Genomic DNA, 17,864 nt, shown 5'->3' with positions numbered 1-17,864 from the left:
AATAAAATAAAATAAAGGGCAAAAAAAAAAAAAAAAAAATCAGTTGAATGCATAATTATTTGCGTGCAAATAAAATAAAATTACAAATGCAGAAATAAAATATGATTAGCGAAATATGTGGTCTGGCCATGGCCACAAGTATTTAGTATTAAGACTGAATGCAAGTTTTTACAGGCAATCGAAATTTAAATTGAACCAAAATAGTAAAAAAAAAAATCAAAAAAACTAATAAAAAATAAAACATACTTTAAAGTTCTCAATGTTAAATGTGCAAATTAAAAAAAAAAAAAAAAAAACACACACAATTCGCTTAAAAAAAATTAATTACATTAATATTAATTAACATACTTATTATTAAGTTTCATGTAAATATCAACATAATCTATTTTATATATTTACATATATAAATATTTTCATTTAATGTAATTACTTCACAAACACGGGCTATGAATGTTTGTTTACTATAATTATAAATATTATTATTTTTTTGTGTGAGTATACTTAATATACATATATGCATAAATATTTGCTAGTTTTACGTGTGTAATATTTGAACATAAATCCCTTATTTATACCTTTCCATTTTAAGCATATACACAAATAAAATAAAACACTACAAAGCAACGACAAATTATCGTAAAATTAAAATCTCTATGCATGTTTAATATCTCTAGTTGTAATAATACTTATAATAATAATAAAACAATTCAGAACATGATAAAAACAAACAAACGAACAGCAACAAAAACAAATCATATTTTAATGGAATCAACAACAACAACAACAACAGCTGACACGAGTTTATTTATAAAGTCATATGGAAAATAAATAATAAATATTAAAATTGCAGATGCAAATTTGTGGAACAATTTATTGCGAAAGCGCCTATTGGACAAGTTGGAGTGCTAGCGGGGCCAGTAAATTTGTGAAATATTTCTATTTGTATAATCGACGTGTTTGCCAAAAGATCTAAAGATCTAATTAAAATTCAGCATACTCATATATGTGAAACGAAATGCTGCCTGGATATTTGAAAATTAAAATTGGCCAATTAGAACATATTTTCATATTTATGTTCCATATAAGCGTTAAATATGAAATGTAGTTGAGATTAGAATTAGCTAAATATGCCAAAATGAGCGCAATGGCAATGGCGTCACTTGAGTGGGAGCATTTGTATTTTATAGTATAACTCAATGAGAGCTTTGAAATATGTGGCTGGTGGACAGGGGTAGTCCAAAAGTCTCATCATGAAATGCTCTTCATTTATAAAGAAGCTGTGCTAGGCCAGAGGAATGAAGCGGCTTTCGTTGACAAACAGAAGCTGCATGCCTGGACAATTGATCTATTACTTAAGGCATTCTCTCTATGCAACAAATTTGATACTTCTAAGGGAAGTTACAATTTGATATTATTATTATTATTATTATATGTAGTTGAATTCGAATCTTTTCTGCTTAAATATTAGTGTGTGGGTTTATAAAGTACATAATCCATAGTAGTACTAGTGAAAAAATACATTAACCTATAACTAAATACCTAGGCTATAAATTTATGTAGGGATAATTTGATTCTAGACATTTACTAAAGAAAGTTAGCTATAGATCCAATTAGTGAGTATATTGTCTACCATTTCGATAATAAAGAGTTCCAGATATACGTATATATGTATAATTATGCAACCATGACGACAATGCCAAATCGGAAATACCTATGTTCATTTAGAGTAGGTAGATGATGATATTAGACAAACATAATAGCTTCTCGCATCATTTGTCAGCAAATGACCAAATTAATTAAATAATTCACAATTCAAATTTATGGGATTAATTCAGGTTCAAATGGTTGCGATACAAATACATTAGAAAGCTGAACTTTAATTCATCAATAAATTTAGAGGACGAGAGAGAGAGAGAGAGAGAGAAGAATGAGTAAAGTACATTTTTCACATGGAATAAATGTGACTGAAAAAAATATCAAGGCAAGTATGAAGGGAATAAATATAAATGATTTATAGATTCTATATATAATTGGTACATTTTATTGAGGGTATATTACTGAATAGGTCTCTAAACGCATATGCTAAATCCATCAAATTCAACCTTTAGTTAGTTAATAAATAAAAACTCAGTTTGAGTTAATCTTTAGCGGTTTGTTGGTTTTTCTACGATGGCTTTCCTGCTGGTATTTTAATAGTAATACTAATATGGATGTTTGAACTCTATGCATAAAGCAGAGGCAAGGCTGCAAAGCAGCTCCGACAACCACGTGCCACATCCGCATTAACAACAACAACAGCAACCACACTGCATTGGAGACTGTTTTTGGGGAGTCGGTGAACGCAACGAGGCGCGAAAACATTTACTCAACACTTAGCGTCAGTTGGCAGCTTGGGTTGTTGCAAGTTTCTTGTGTGGCAGGCTGGCTGGCAGGACGCTAGAGGGGGGAGCCTGCGACGTGAGGCGAAAGTTTTATGATTTATGAAGCGAACGAGCGATGCTGTAAAGCAGCTGCTGTACCAGGGCCACCTGCCAACTGCGGCGTTTCGGACGCAACATGGTGGACGACGCGACGGAAACGGATGTGGCCGACACCCCAGAGTTGCTTTGGGGCAGAGTCTGCTGCTGCAGCAGCATTAAATCTCATGCCCGGATACAAAAATTACACTTTAATGCATTTCCATTCACACCCACACGCACACACACATAGACAAGAACAACTAAAATAGCAAACAATGCATAGCGAAAATAATAAAAAGAAAGTTGCTTCGTGGTTTTTCGCGCTGTGCTCATTAAAATTTCGCTCAAAGCTAAAGTTTCTGTATGCACAATGCAAAATAAACAAACACACACACACACACACACTCACACACACACACACATGTGGCGGGTAAACTAAATGTCGGCCTTTGCATTTGACACATGCAACTTTCTAAGCGTTTTCTATTGCTGCTGTTGTTGTCGCTGCCAGTCGCGGTCTACAGCCAAGTGAGTAATTTATAAAAGTGTCTCAGCCCAGCCAGTGGGCGTGGCAGTGGGCGTGCTCAGTGTGAATGGAATGCCACATACAACAGCGGCAAAAATTGCACATTGTTGACGACACATTTCGTGTGCCAGCTGACAGCAAGTCAAGCTACAACAACAACAACAACAACAGCAACAATAACAAAACAACAACAACTGTGCATCGCATAACAACAGGAATTAGAACAAGAAACCGTCAACACATTCAGCAATTGGCACAATGAACTTTTCGCATGCGTGAAGTTTTTTTTTTCTTTTTTTTAGCTAATGCTCAGAAAATCCACAAGACGGCGAAAGTTTAGAATTCTGGAAAAGAAAATAAACACAAAAGGCTGCCAAACATTAGGGATAGCGGGCAAAGGCAGGATATATTAGAGTCAAGTGGATGCAGTTGGCTGAAAATAATGGGAATGAGTACCTTGGAGTCTTACTTATGTATATATGTATATATATATTAATAGTCCAGAGATTGATCCCATTGCGATACACAGAAAACTCATTTCATAGCTTAGTCGTCAAAAATGTAATTTATGAGTCTGTTAAGAGAGTATGAAAGAAAGCCCTCGGTGTGCTCAGTCGTTTGCTCAGTCGTTTGCTCAGTCGTCTGTGCAGTTTCCGTCGTCGTGCTGTCAGTGTCTTCCGGACTTAAACTTGTTCCATTCTGTGCGCCAATCGCTTCATAGAGCTGCATGACCTCCAGCATGCGAGGCTGGGCCAGGCGCCTAGTGCTGATGCCCCAGACTATGTCGATGTGATTCCATTTCTTGTATGGAAACAGGTTATTCTCAACCACGTGGGGCAGTCGCTTGATCAGACGCTTGACGTCCTTCACAGCAGACAAATAATCATTCTGTGTATAATAGAGAGCGACAGGAGCAGTTATTTTTTCCAAAGGATAATCCGGGGGTTTGCTTCGTCCATAAATGCGCTGGTTCTCCTGCGCATTATGATCGTATGAACAGAAACGATCGGACTTATGCAGCTGTAAGTAATGGAGGAACTGATTAGAGTTTGCTCCTGCAGGCACATGGGTCAGAATTGCTGGTAACATGGTCTAAAAAGAGGGATGATTAGGTGAGGCTGACAAATGATAGCTTTTTCGTAACATGCCATATTCATTTCCGCTGGATCCTTTCCAATCAACCTCCATAAGTAAAACATACAGATCTCCACAACAGACTTCGATAGCATGCAGATACTAAAATCCTTATAGTATGGCAATATTTCCTGTCCTTCTCCAATCAAAGGGAGGACCTTTTGTCCGACGCCTATCAAAGGGCTTTGCATATTCGTCATAAAGGCCACTGGCGCCAACGCGCTCATCACATGGATCTTCGCATTGTACTCCGGCCGAGTGGAGGCCATCACGAAGAAGGAGGTCGTGCCCTGGGAATGCCCAAAGTAACTCAGCTTCTGATAGCCCGTTTTAGATAGCACCGCATCGATTAGGGCGGGCAGATCGTAGTATCCAATCTCATGCCACGAGAAACTCCAGTAAGCCTTGTCCGTGTTGGGATTGAGTTTAGCATGGCTTCGCGAGTAGCGATTGCCCCGAGCATTCCCCAGCCAAACATCGTAGCCCGCGTCATAGAGGAAATAGCCCAGACCACTATGCGGGCCCATTAGGATCCACGTTGCTGAACTGTCCAGCAGTCCATGCATCAGCAGCACGGGCTTAGCACCCGGTCTGGCAATGCGATGCATCTGCAGCACGTACTTGTCCTCGGTAGTCACTGTGTGGGTTTCGCCTGGATATTTGTACTTGGCCAACAACTGGACCTGTAAGGCAAACAGTTTGGGATATTAGCGTGTTATTAAAATGATCTCTGCTCGAGCTGATCTCTCCATACCGTCGATAGTTCCGCATCCTCTAGCACACTGGCCGGATACGTGGGCTCTAGGACGTCCGCTTCAACTGCTGTCCACAGCTGAGTCAGCCAGAACAGGCCCAGTAAGCACTGCCATCTACAGCTTCCGCACGGCATGATGTTAAAGATCAACGCAACTGAACTTGATTCTGCCAGTGTGTGGGCTATATGTAGCAAGTTCCATTCCCAAAGAGCGACAATTAGTTGCGCCAGCCTTCAAAGTACAGCGCACTTAGCTCTTATTGGACCGTAATCGCTTCAAATTTCCCACTAAATCGATTTGAAACATATAAAATGTATGACAATTACTCCATACTCCCAGCAGGCTTGGACTGCAAACAGTTGACCACATATTCGTGTGCCAAACGACAGCAACTGGAGGGAGAAGACCAAGAATTGACATTTCCCAAGGAGTCGATTGGATAAACACAAGTAAGAGTGCTCTAGTTGAGGCTATTTGACTAAAACATACCCTGTAAATAGTCGAATATCCGAAATGTGAAAATTACAAAAAATCATTAAAGACATTTTAGAATTGTTTATTTATTTTTTATTTATTTTATTTCTTATTTTTTTAAATTATATCCAAAAATAACAATTATTTCCCCCTATCTAGAAATAAATAAATAAATAAGAATTTTACCCAAAATAACACCGAAAACAGTCGGGCGTTACCGACTGCGGAATACTCATTCACATCCCATCAACAATTTAGTAGTTAAGTTTCGCTCTAATACTGTAGAATATACAGGTTTTTCCGTAGACACCTCATTATTGGTCAGTTTTTAGAAAGAGATAACGGTACCCTAACTGCAAAGTTTGAATGCTTACCCTCAAAAAATGTGAAAATTACAGGGTATTTTTCGATATGCCACGCCCCTAAAGAGGCGTAAAAATTATATTTGGGGAATCGATAGAGAAGGCTACCAGTAACTCAACTATCCAAATTTGAAGCTTCTAGCTATTATACTTTGGGAGATATAAACTTTTGCGGTTTGCCACGCCCCCTGTGGGCGGACATATATCCGACAAAACTTTTTGGTCTTGGGTGATCAGTCCGAGTATATATACAAAATTTGAGGTCTCTGCCATCAAAAGTGTCCAAAATATAGGAGAATTTAAAAAATCACTATATCTTCAGGCCCGATTTGCCACGCCCCCAATGAGCGTAGACTTGTAATTTATCTTCAGACTTTATAGAATCATACCATTAGCTGACGTGCAAAATTTCAGCATTCTAGCTTTACAACTTTAGGAGATACAGTTTTATATGATTTGCCACGCCCCCAATGGGCGTAGATATATCCGCCATAGCTCGTGATCTTGGGTGGTCAACGCGGACCTACATACCAAATTTCAGCTTTCTAGCTCTTCAACAAACATGATTTCTGGTATATCGGAAAATGCATTTTCCGATTTGCCACGCCCCTAGTGGGCGGATCGGGAAAATTTTAACACTTTATAAATCGGAGATATACACGAGTATGTGTTCCAAATTTCAAGTCTCTAGCTTCAATAGCGCCGAAATAGATTGCGTTCATACGGACAGACGGACAGACGGACAGACGGACGGACAGCAAGACAGACATTGCACAAAACCAATATACTGATTCACTTTCGTGAATGAGTATAAAAATACTGCGTAAAAAAAACCATTTATTTATTAGAAATTATAAATAATATAAAATTAAGACTAATTTTAAAATTAAACTCCGGCAACTGAGGCAAAAACGGCAGCCTAAAGACTCTAGCTTTTAGGGCTTACGAGACTTCATACAGACAGACAGAAGGACATAGCCAAAAAGGACTCAGATCATCGTACTGATCACGAATCTATATACTCTATGGGCTCTGTGTGTCCGTTACATATATTTTAATAAAATCAAACATTCCAGGTCTTATATGCAGCTGTAACAATAGCAGTGAATCATCGACTCTTAGGCAATATTAAGAATATATTTTTGTAAGTGTCGTATAACCATGAGATTCTCAAGTAATTATATTAATTATTCAATTATTAACAGGTTTTTACCCTGTTCATCACTTGGAAAAATCGTCTCAGACTAAGTCCCCACAGCCTTTAGCACAGATTCAGTTGTCATGTTGGCAGTCTCTACGGGACTTACGGTGGTGGTTAAATTCGTTCCGTTCTGTGGTCCACCCGCTTCATAGCGCCGCATGACCTCCAGCATGACAGGATGGGCCAGGCGCCTAGCGCTGATGCCCCATATCATGTCGATGTGGTTCCATTTCTTGTATGGATACAAGTGATCCTCTACAACATTGGGCAGTCGCTTGATCAACCGTTTAACATCCTTCAGAGCATTCAGATAATCGTTTCGGGTGTAGTAGATGGCGACAGGAGCTGTTACTTTCTCCAAAGGATAATCCGGGGGTTTGCTTCGTCCATAAATGCGATGGTTCTCCTTCGCATGATCGTATGCACAGAAGCGATCGGATTTATACAGTTGCACGTAATGGATGAACTGATTTGAACTACCTCCGCAAGGCAAATGGTTCAATATAGCTGGTATCATAGTCTAAAGAGAGAGAGAGAGAGAAGAGAGACAGTTGGATCAGATTGCACAATTCTAGCTTTGCATAACGAGCCTTATTAAACTCAGCAGGATCCTTTCCTATTGCCTTCCACACGTAATACAGACAGGTCTGTATTGTAGTTTCCGACATCATGCAGCCAGTAAATTTATTCGAGTAGGGCAATAGTTCCCGTCCTTCTTCAACGATATTGATGAAACGATATGCGAGCCCCTTGAACTCACACTGTATATTGCCCATATAAACTACCGGACTCAGTGCGCTCATCAAATTGATCTTCGTATTGTACTCCGGCCGAGTGGAGGCCATCACGAAAAAGCTTGTGCTGCCCTGGGAGTGGCCAAAATAACTCAATTTCTGGTAGCCCGTCTTGGCCAGCACCGCATCGATTAGCGCGGGCAAATCGTAGTATCCAATCTCATGCCACGAGAAGCTCCAGTAGGCCTTGTCCGTGTTGGGATTGAGTTTGACATGGCTTCGCGAGTAGCGATTGCCCCGAGAATTCCCCAGCCAAACATCGTAGCCCGCATCATAGAGGAAATAGCCCAGACCACTATGTGGGCCCATTAGGATCCACGTTGCTGAACTGTCCAGCAGTCCATGCATCAGCAGCACGGGCTTAGCACCCGGTCTGGCAATGCGATGCATCTGCAGCACGTACTTGTCCTCGGTAGTCACTGTGTGTGTTTCAACCGGATATTTGTACTTGGCCAAGAGCTGGACCTGTAAGTATTACCACATTATGAAATGGACCGCTGCCCGAACGGATCTCTCCCTACCGTTGTCATTTTGGCTTCCTCCAAAACGCTGGCTGGGAAGTGGTCCTCCAAGAACCCCGTCTCGCCAGCCGTCAATAGTTGGGTCAACCAAAACAAGCTACGTATACAGGTCCATCGACCGCTTTCGAGCTGCATGATGTCCAAGATCAATGGAACTGAACTCCATTCTGACAATTAGTGGGCCATATTACTGAGTGTCACTCCCATAGAACGACAATTAGTTGCGCTAGCTTTCGGCTTACAGCTCAACTGGTAATTATCGCACAGTTTTCGCCCAAATATTGTTTATATTCGTGTCTCAATCGATTTGTAATGTACAGAAAATAAATGCCGTTTCCATGCTCTCAGCAGTGCTAAAAATGAGTGCTAATGAGATTAAAGGTTCATTAGTAAGTAAGGTAATAATAATAGATCTCAGAGTACTTCACGCATCAGTAAAATATATTCAATAATGAAGAATCGCATGATATAGTTAAATATATTACATATTTCTTAATAGAAACTTAGATTCATTCAAATTAAAGGAAAATTCGAGGTGTAGAAAAACTTGCTGATTTTACAGAACAAAACAGAAGAGGAAATTTTTGAGTCCGAAATCTTTTTATGCAGATATTCTTAGCTAGTCAAGTACCGAGCTCTTCCAGGACTCTGCAACTATGCTCAAGCTTAATTCTCATTCTTATTTGTATGCATGTTGCGATCCCTATGAAACATAATACTGACTGTTATTCATCAATTGGATTAACTGTTTCCCTTGTTGAGTTCTCAGTTGTCCGTTCGGCACTTTGGGTCGTGGTCAAATCTGTTCCATTCGGTGCTTTACCCGCTTCATAGATCTGCAAGATCTCCAGCATGCGAGGCTGGGCCATTCGCCTAGCGCTGATGCCCCAGACCATATCAATATGATTCCATTTCATGTACTCATACAGGTGATCCTCTACAACTTTAGGCAGTCGCTCGATCAGACGCTTGACGTCCTTCACAGCAGTCAAATAATCATTCTGCGTGTAATAGAGAGCGACCGGAGCTGTTACTTTTTCCAAAGGATATTCCGGGGGCTGTGCTTGACCATAAATGCGCTGGTTCTCCTTCTCACCATGATCGTATGAACAGAAGCGATCGGACTTATGCAGCTGTAGGTAATGAAGGAACTGACTGGAACTAGCGCCGGCCGGTACGTGATGCATTATAACTGGTATCATAGTCTGAGGAAGAGAATATATTAGAGAGTATTTGCAAATATTGTGGAGTACTGCAGGACTAGCCTCATTAAACTCCGCAGGATTCTTTCCCAGCAGTTTCCACATGTAATAGAGGCAAGTCTGTAATGTACGCTCCGACAGCAGACAGCCATTAAGCGCATGTGGCAGTAGCTCCTGCCCTTCTCCCACGGCTCTCAGCAATCTGTGACCCAGCGCTACCAAAGGACTCTCCACATTGCCCATATAAGCCACTGGCGCCAATGCACTCATCACATGGATCTTCGCATTATACTCCGGCCGAGTTGAGGCCATCACGAAGAAGGAGGTGGTACCCTGGGAATGCCCAAAGTAACTCAGCTTCTGGAAGCCCGTCTTGGCCAGCACCGCATCGATTAGGGCGGGCAGATCGTAGTATCCAATCTCATGCCACGAGAAGCTCCAGTAGGCCTTGTCCGTGTTGGGGTTCAGCTCGACATGGCCACGCGAGTAGCGATTGCCCCGAGCATTCGCCAGCCAGACATCGTAGCCAGCGTCATAGAGGAAATAACCCAGCCCGCTGTGTGGGCCCATCATAATCCACGTTGCTGAACTGTCCAGCAGTCCATGCATCAGCAGCACTGGCTTGGCTCCTGGTCTGGCGATGCGATGCACCTGCAGCACATAGTTGTCCTCGGTGGTCACGGCATGCAGCTCTCCCGGATAGTTATGCCTGGCCAACAGCTGAAGCTGTGAGACAAAGATGTGAGTCTACTCTGCTCTGGCAGTTGCCTTCATACCGTTGACAGTTCCGCTTCCTCCAACACGCTGGCTGGGAAGTGGTCCTCCAGGAAGCCAGCCGCGCCCGCTGTCCACAGCCCAGTCAGGCAGAGCAGGCCCAGTAGGCAGCGCCAATGGTAGCTCGCGGTCGGCATCGCGCTATAGATGAATATTACTGAAACGTAGAGGGCCTCTGATGTAATGTGGGTATCGCTGAACGAGAGCGGCAATTAGTTGCGCCAGCTCAGATAGCTCTTATCGGATTGTAATTGTTTCAAGTACTGCTAATATTTCTGACAGAGTCGAGCTCATAGAAATGCTACTCTACTCTATCCAGCCGGGAGTATCAGTGTGGCAATGCGGTAATCTGAACAGCTCTCATAGCGAGTATTCCGTATGTGATGCTGATGTTAATGTTGATGTTATAGAATAATGAAATTGTGCGCGGCAGGTGCAAAGTTCGCTCTGTGCGTAGTGTTGGCTTTTAATGAGCCAATCGATCAATTCAGTTGCTGCTGAAGAGGCGCTGCAGTCAATTTGTCAATCAGTCAGTCAGTCAAACAGAACGGCAGCAATCTGGCTGCCTATTGAAATGGGATTGGATTTTGATTTGTCTGTGGAAATGAAAATGGAAATGGAAATCAAAATGGAAATGCTAGCTGAGATTTGGCTAATCAAATTTCATAGCGGCTTTTTAAACTGTTTGCCGGCTTGATTGAAAGATTAAATTTTTAATTTCGTTGCGGACTGGGCAAAGCCTGCCTGGTCAGAGGCTTAGCTATGGCAACAAGAATTGTTCGCACTTTGCATACCCTAGATGAGTGTTTGAGAGAGAGAGATGGAGAGAAAGAGAGAGAGAGAGAGAGAGTGAATTGAGAGTGACCAGTTCTAGTCTGATTTTTTCATATGGAAGTAAGCCTTTTATGCAGGGTATTATTAGAGTGTAGCCTCTCCCATTCTACCCCCCTTCACATTCATCATCTTTTTTTGCTGCTGTCCATTCTGCAAATATTTGAAACGCCTGCGTTCGGCTGGCTCTTGTCAGTCAGTGCCTATGTCATCGCTTTCCCTTGATTTTTTTACAATTGATTGGCAAAAATTGAATTCGGCTTCTGCATAAAATATTTGGATCCCTTTTATTTGCGCCAACTGCTGTCACACGGACCAATATTGACTACCAGCTCCGCCTGGCCCGTAGGCGTGCATCGAGCCAGAGACAGCGACTGAGTTGGCCAAAGCGCTTCGACATTTGACAAATAACTTAATTCGAAGCTGTCACCACATGTTGGCTGGCTGGCTGACTGCTCTAGGCAGCCTGGACCACGCCTGACAGCCCAGCCAAGGCTGACAAGAACTGCATGGATGGAATATGCGTGGCTGGAAATCAGTTGGGATTTGTTAAAGTTCAGGCATCGATTCACAGGCAGCACATTTAAATTGACAATTATTTCAGCTTGGCCAGCTTAAAGAGACAACACCAAAGGGCAACGATTCTCTTGCGAAATAGTTTCGAATGCAATTGAAATTTCTTGAGTGGCCGAATTGAGATCGATTTGGGAGATAAACTATTTTATTGTCAATATATTTAGTTGAGCTTCGATTGAGCAACTGCAATTGCCATTTGTTGCACTTTTGACCCACTTTGTGGCAAGTATACAAATTGCCAGCTGGCCGAAAATAAGGTAATTCCCTTTGCCCCAGGCCGGCAATCAGCGTCTGCCTGTGGCGCGTGCCCCAACAATTAGCTATTCGCTATTTAGAGAGCGAATGCCAATCAGGCGACAATCAGCGCTCAGCCTTACACGACTTGCCGCACAATGTGGCCCCAGCAAACTGGGCCCCAAAAACAAAACAAAACCTGAACGCTGGCCCCAAATCTTCAGCTGAGAGTGGGCGGCTATTGCAGCGAGACGGAATCGATTGGGCAGCCCTTTCGGCTGCCATTGTTCGATGCTCTTTAAATGTCTCGGCGAAGACCCAGTTCCTTCGATTTGGTGCAGAGTTCAGAGCGAGCTCGTTAAGCGAGCGCTTTGTGAGCATCTGCAGCTGCCAGATTATTATCAGCATTGTTTAGTCGCAGCATTTAGGCAGCCACTTGGCCATTAGTTGCAGCAGCTGCCCCGCGTCTGTATCCTCCCTCTCCCTCTCCCACTCTCTTTCTCAGTCTCTCGCCTGCTGTCTCCTGCCGCCATTAGCCACGCACGTGACTTTTAATCACGCGCGCATAAAATTTCATGCGAAATCACAGACAGGCCGCAAAAGCAAAAGCAAAAGCCAAACCTAAAAAAAACTGAAGGAAACACCGCCTGGGCAATTTATTGAGGCGCTGGCCTGGTTTATAGCTTTGCCAACTTTAGCTTTGTCTAGCTCATTATAGCTACAAGTCGCGCGAGTGCCCTAAAGATCGAGAGTGGCATGCTTTCCAAATATATTTTGCAATGCACTGTAAGACATAGGTATATAAAAATGAATAATAGTATATTAATTAATATATTTATATATTAAATAATAATAGTAATATATTAATGAATTTATATATATATTTAATTTTTACTTAAGCGATTTAATTTTATAGCCAATCAATTATTAATTTGTAAACATTTTTTTATTATAGTCATTATAGTCTCAGATATAAGAGTTTGGTTGAAAAGTTAAGAGATTAACATAGAAAACAAATTATATTCTATATTAAGGAATATTAAATTTGATTCTTATTTAATATATGTAGTTAGTTGCTTTGGACGGCGATACAACTCTTATAAATGCTGTACAATATTTTTAATAATTATTATTACTATTACTATTATTTATGATTGTATTTTTTTTTTCAATGCTGTTTACATGGTTTGATTTGCCTTTAGCCACAGTTCCGGCGCGTATTTCTTCATTGGCGCTACATTCCTCTTCAGGAAATACTCTCTTGAGATCTGAGAATAGAGAAAAAGTCGTATCAAATATTTTAAATTATAGTCAGAATATATATTTTGTTCCTATACGAGGTCTCTCTTCTTTTCTTTTCCTCTAATCAACTAGTAAACTAAGTTTAATATATAATATAATTTCTCTTTTATTATCACTCACATCATCTGTAGTCAGTGCATCAATTGTTCGCCTTTGAATAGCTTACATATTTCTATGCAAGTGGAGAAGAGAATTTTTTTTTTTTTTTTTTTGTGCGTAACACCAAACAGAAGTCCAAGTGGAAGTTGGGCTCGTTGGAAGGGGCCCAAAAAGTTGGCGCTGCTTAAGCAGCTAGGCGTATGAAAACTTTACGACTTGGCCCAAAGTTTGGAGGTTTCCATGCCCTCACCCACGCTCTCCGCCCTATTCAGATGCAGCCGTTTTGTCTGCTCGGCGCGGCATTTGACTTTAACCTTTTTCAAGTAGTTGCCATATTCCAGCTGGGCGGCCCGTCTGCCTGCCCCGGCCATCGAGTCGTAGCAGCCATATTGCACTCGATTCGAGCGGCGAGACGATGGCCCAAAAGCAAGCACTCGCTTGCGTCGCCTGAACACAGCTACATGGAGTTCGACTCGTGTTATTATGCTAACGGACGCGCCCAATGCCAATTACAAAGGGCCTGTCAGACTCATTCAATGGAACCAGTCGCAGCCCCAGCCTCTGCCAGTTGCCCATTGCCCGCTGCCACTTGTCATGGCCACGCCCAAAAGCTTTTTGCATCTTGTTGTAATTACTTTTGGCCCGCTTTGTGTGCACGTGGCACACTCGAAGAGTGGCGGGGGCTCCCAGCCCAAGTTCAGGGTCAGCAGCTACACATTTGGCCAGCTTTAAGCGTGCCAACTCTTTGCCATTTGACAATTGCAGCGAAGCAAACAACAGTTTGAAATTATACGACAATAACAGTAACATTAAAGTTAATTAATTTCATATTTAATTCAATTTCACGCACAGCGCCAAACTTGATTCAACTAACAGTAAATGAGCAGAAAAATACTAAATGAAATATATTAAAAACAAGCGTACCAACAAAATATAAACAAATTAAAAGTAAAAATAAAATAAAATAAAATTACCAGCCATCAATATTCGCGGTTTTTAAATGCTCCACAGCCTCTCGCCATGGTTCGGTGCGTGATGAGCTGACTGCCCGTTAATAATTTCGATAAAAAGACAAAACTGACAACAAAAATGAACAACCAAAGTGATTAATTGTCTTTCAGTGGCCGAATATATAATATCCTTGCTGACACATCAATACCAATGCACTTCATATATATTTCAATCCAATGAAGACTGCAAACTCTATTTGAATTGTTCGTCTGTTCGGTTAGCAGCTCAAATCAGCTTCTCTTTAAATTATTTCGTATGTTGAAAAAAAAAAAAAAAAGAAAAAGAAAATAAAAATAAATAAATAAATGAATAAAAAACATTATTTATATTATATATATATGTTTCATAGACATTTATTTTATATTAAATACCTTAGAATAAATTTGGTTTTGTCAATATTTTAAATAAATTAATGTATTTCACATAATACTTTTATATGAATAAATACTTAAAATTTATAAAAATTTATTAAATACCTATTTATAATTTATTTATTATTTATTAACAATTCATTTTTGTTATTCTTTTTTATATTTATTTGTTTTATCGGCAATAAATTATGTATTTGAGTTTCATATATATTCATTTAATATATATATTTTTAATATTATTATTATTATTATTATTATTAATTTTTTTAATTATTCACTATACCAATTTTAATTTTTATTTATATGTTTACTTATTTGATAGCATATAACGTTGTAACCTCGACTCCTGTCTAATTGGCATAATTTTGTAAATAAATTTTAAGTCTTACCCAATATTTCACCACTTGAATAACAATGCTAGCTTTAATAGAAATTTAACTATAATTCCTATAAATTTCTGCTTGATCACTCTGTAGTTCCTATATGACTATCAAGCGCTCCCTGCCAATAACAAAACATACTTAAGCGAAATATACATTATTTAATTCAAACTTCGTAGCTATTTCACCTGCATGGTTTCATGGCAACCGTACAATACCTGCCAATGCTAGAGTATGAACAAATGCACGAAAATTATTATGTGCTTTCATTAAATACGTCATTATTTGCGTATTGTCGCCTGCCGCCGGGTCAGCGAAGGGAATGAGCGAACGTATCGATGTGAAGCAATGCGTGGAGCTGGTGGCTGAGCCATTATCTCTGATTTAAATGAGAGGCCCATTCGAATGCCTTTTTGTGCCAGCGAGCAGCTCGTGATCCTTGATGGCGCATCCTTGCGGCCGCTGATTGCTGCCCATCAATAAAATAAACGAGTGATAAAGGATTACGGATAACGGCAGCGGCAATTGATTAATTTATGGAACACGAGAAGACGACCAACTGCCTGCGGTGGCACTGTGAGCCACACTTACACTGGCCAGCAAAATTGCGCTGCACAAGAAAGAATTTATGTGTATTAAAGCCAAACAATGGGGATTGTTTAATACGTATTTTCATATTAAATTCAATAAGTGTTTTCATATGATTTTCAAATTTTTTTTTTTTTTCGGAAGCCATTTGAAGACGCATCGTTATTTAATTCAATATCATTTGTGAGGCCAGCAAGTGAATTGAATTAATTCAGCATGTGACGTGGACATAAAAAAGTCGCTTTAATTAAATTGTAATTAATTAGCTTTGGGTTTGCGTTAATTACCTAGTTGTTGTAGGGATTTCTGATCTATTCTGTCATTTACATATTTTAATTGAAAATGATGTTTTGACTAATTACTGACAGCGCATCGAGAGTGCGCAATTATGTACTGTAAATGTAAAATATAATTTACACGGAAGCCTTGTTAAATTAATAATAAATATGAGATGTCATTTGCACGCATTAACAGTTAAATGAATAGTTGCAAAATAGTTCATCAAATGTTTTTGATATTTATTTAATTAATATTAAATGTTAATATTAGTTTAAACAACTTTTAAGTAGTATTATGTTGGGTAAAATGTGAGTAATTATTAATTGGGTAGTCGATGTGAAAGGGATCGAGTCTGGCACTCACGCAGAGGCCCCGCTAGAAATAGGCATATAAGAAGAGAAGAGAATGAATCTGCTCAGCTTGCTTGAATTATAGATATTTAAAAAATGGAGTCTGCATAATCCCTCACTAATCGCCATACATACATATATTCTAAAATTATACATGTAAATCTATACTTTAAAACTTCAGTATCATTAGGTTATTCAGAACTGTGATATTCATAGTAACCCTTAACTTTATTATTTTGCAAATAAATAATACAAATTTTCAACTTTGAATCATTTTTAATTACAAAATAGATTTTTCTCCACATTTTTTCCACATTTGACTCGACTTTAAGGCGCTTCATTGTTTCCTCTTGGGCTTCAATCAATTTTGATTGTTCCTCTTGCCGGCCTCTGCGTAATCCCCTTGTTGCCAGCCTAATCTTGAATTTGCCTTAACTGGGATCCATTCGGAATTTCACTACTGGCCATTTAGGAGTCCCAGACATAAGTGTTTACGCTTGAGTCGAACAAAGCTTTCACATTTTCGCATCGCATGGCGAGCCCAAATCTACTTTTATTATCAATATGGAAGCTCGGGCACCCACACACACATACATGAAATGGGCTTCCAGCTGGCAGGCAAAACAAAAACAAAACAATTAATGTATTTAAGTCCTTTTCATTACGATAATGAAATATTTCAAGAGCAGTTTATGTGGATTACTTGCTTAACTGTGAGAGGAGCATGCAAAAGTGGCTGCCACTAACCCGTACCCCCCGCACACGCACGCACGCACACATACGCACGCACAACATGATGCCATAAACATGCTGTAAAACCCCATGACAGCCGCACACACACACACACACGCCACACACATACACAGGCACACTTAAGCGAGCATAAAAGACATGCGTGCAAATATAAGCGCCATGGCAAAGCCGCAACGCCCCCCGAACGGCGGCAGCTCCTGCACGCCAAGAAAAGCAAAGGCATAATTATAGCATTATCGCACACATGCACACACATGCACACACAGGCACACACACGCACACAGAGTTTGGCACACACTAACGATAATCAATTGAGAAATGTTTATAATGAAGTGGCGCGACCAAAGTCCTGGCACAATGCCCAGCGCTAAGCACTTCATTTCCCCATTTTCCAGCCATTTATCGTGTGTGTGTGTGTGTGTGTGTGTGTGTGCGCCACAGCTAAGAGGGCGTGGCATGCAAAAACGCCAAACCAGCAATAAGCCTCGACACCCGACACAGCGCCCATTGATAGCATGTGCTAAGTATACGTTGACCAGAGATAAACATGGCCAACACGCACGACCACAGAGAGCCCGCCACTGTTCGCGCTTTCATGACACCGTCCATCATAATTCATTGAGGGAGCTTGGGCATTGGCACCGCTCGCACTACATTGTAATCAAATTAGCATAGACACACACACACACACACATGAATGGAGGAGATAGAGAAGAAGACGTTAACTTGGCTATAATTGACTTAAAGCCCGTCAACATTTAAAGTTTTGCCTAATTGTTGGCCAGAGTCAGCGCAGGAAGCCGAACAGAGTAGCGTCAGCTGGAGGCTCTTTAATGAAAACCGCAGCTCATCTAAAACTTCCAAGTGCAACAACGGCAATGAGCAACC

General features: G+C 40.4%; 3 protein-coding genes across 3 annotated transcripts; all 3 read right to left on the bottom strand.

Moving 5' to 3' along the window:
- Window positions 1-3,372: 3,372 nt before the first annotated feature.
- On the bottom strand, window positions 3,373-5,092 carry LOC6577320 (lipase 3). Its single transcript, XM_002003251.4, has 3 exons — window positions 4,874-5,092; window positions 4,134-4,802; window positions 3,373-4,077 (listed from the first exon to the last, which is right to left on the bottom strand). Exons 1-3 carry the CDS (start codon window positions 5,006-5,008, stop codon window positions 3,532-3,534), a joined length of 1,350 nt encoding a protein of 449 aa, XP_002003287.2. The 5' UTR covers window positions 5,009-5,092; the 3' UTR covers window positions 3,373-3,531.
- Window positions 5,093-6,917: 1,825 nt separating this feature from the next.
- LOC6577319 (lipase 1) lies at window positions 6,918-8,361 on the bottom strand. The gene is made up of 3 exons (XM_002003250.3): window positions 8,227-8,361; window positions 7,502-8,170; window positions 6,918-7,431 (listed from the first exon to the last, which is right to left on the bottom strand). The coding sequence occupies exons 1-3, from the start codon at window positions 8,359-8,361 to the stop codon at window positions 6,955-6,957; spliced, it is 1,281 nt and encodes a 426-aa protein (XP_002003286.1). The 3' UTR covers window positions 6,918-6,954.
- A 285-nt stretch (window positions 8,362-8,646) lies between these two features.
- LOC6577318 (lipase 1) lies at window positions 8,647-10,939 on the bottom strand. The gene is made up of 3 exons (XM_002003249.4): window positions 10,205-10,939; window positions 9,492-10,154; window positions 8,647-9,431 (listed from the first exon to the last, which is right to left on the bottom strand). The coding sequence occupies exons 1-3, from the start codon at window positions 10,337-10,339 to the stop codon at window positions 8,952-8,954; spliced, it is 1,278 nt and encodes a 425-aa protein (XP_002003285.1). The 5' UTR covers window positions 10,340-10,939; the 3' UTR covers window positions 8,647-8,951.
- Window positions 10,940-17,864: the final 6,925 nt, after the last annotated feature.

This window comes from Drosophila mojavensis, unplaced genomic scaffold (assembly GCF_018153725.1).
Source record: "Drosophila mojavensis isolate 15081-1352.22 unplaced genomic scaffold, ASM1815372v1 contig_36, whole genome shotgun sequence".
Lineage (NCBI taxonomy): Eukaryota > Metazoa > Arthropoda > Insecta > Diptera > Drosophilidae > Drosophila > Drosophila mojavensis.
Note: the sequence above shows the minus strand (reverse complement) of the source record. Positions and strands in the feature narration are given on the sequence as shown.

Bases quoted from the DNA above. Each gene is read 5' to 3' on its own strand.
- LOC6577319 (XM_002003250.3), bottom strand. From the start codon at position 8,361: ATGCAGCTCGAAAGCGGTCGATGGACCTGTATACGTAGCTTGTTTTGG. The intron at 8,171-8,226 runs GTAGGGAGAGAT...TAATACTTACAG, and splicing joins AGGAAGCCAAAATGACAACG to GTCCAGCTCTTGGCCAAGTA. The intron at 7,432-7,501 runs GCTCGTTATGCA...CTCTCTCTTTAG, and splicing joins ATCCTGCTGAGTTTAATAAG to ACTATGATACCAGCTATATT.
- LOC6577320 (XM_002003251.4), bottom strand. From the start codon at position 5,008: ATGCCGTGCGGAAGCTGTAGATGGCAGTGCTTACTGGGCCTGTTCTGG. The intron at 4,803-4,873 runs GTATGGAGAGAT...TTTGCCTTACAG, and splicing joins AGGATGCGGAACTATCGACG to GTCCAGTTGTTGGCCAAGTA. The intron at 4,078-4,133 runs GCATGTTACGAA...CCCTCTTTTTAG, and splicing joins ATCCAGCGGAAATGAATATG to ACCATGTTACCAGCAATTCT.
- LOC6577318 (XM_002003249.4), bottom strand. From the start codon at position 10,339: ATGCCGACCGCGAGCTACCATTGGCGCTGCCTACTGGGCCTGCTCTGC. The intron at 10,155-10,204 runs GTATGAAGGCAA...TTTGTCTCACAG, and splicing joins AGGAAGCGGAACTGTCAACG to CTTCAGCTGTTGGCCAGGCA. The intron at 9,432-9,491 runs GCTAGTCCTGCA...TCTCTTCCTCAG, and splicing joins ATCCTGCGGAGTTTAATGAG to ACTATGATACCAGTTATAAT.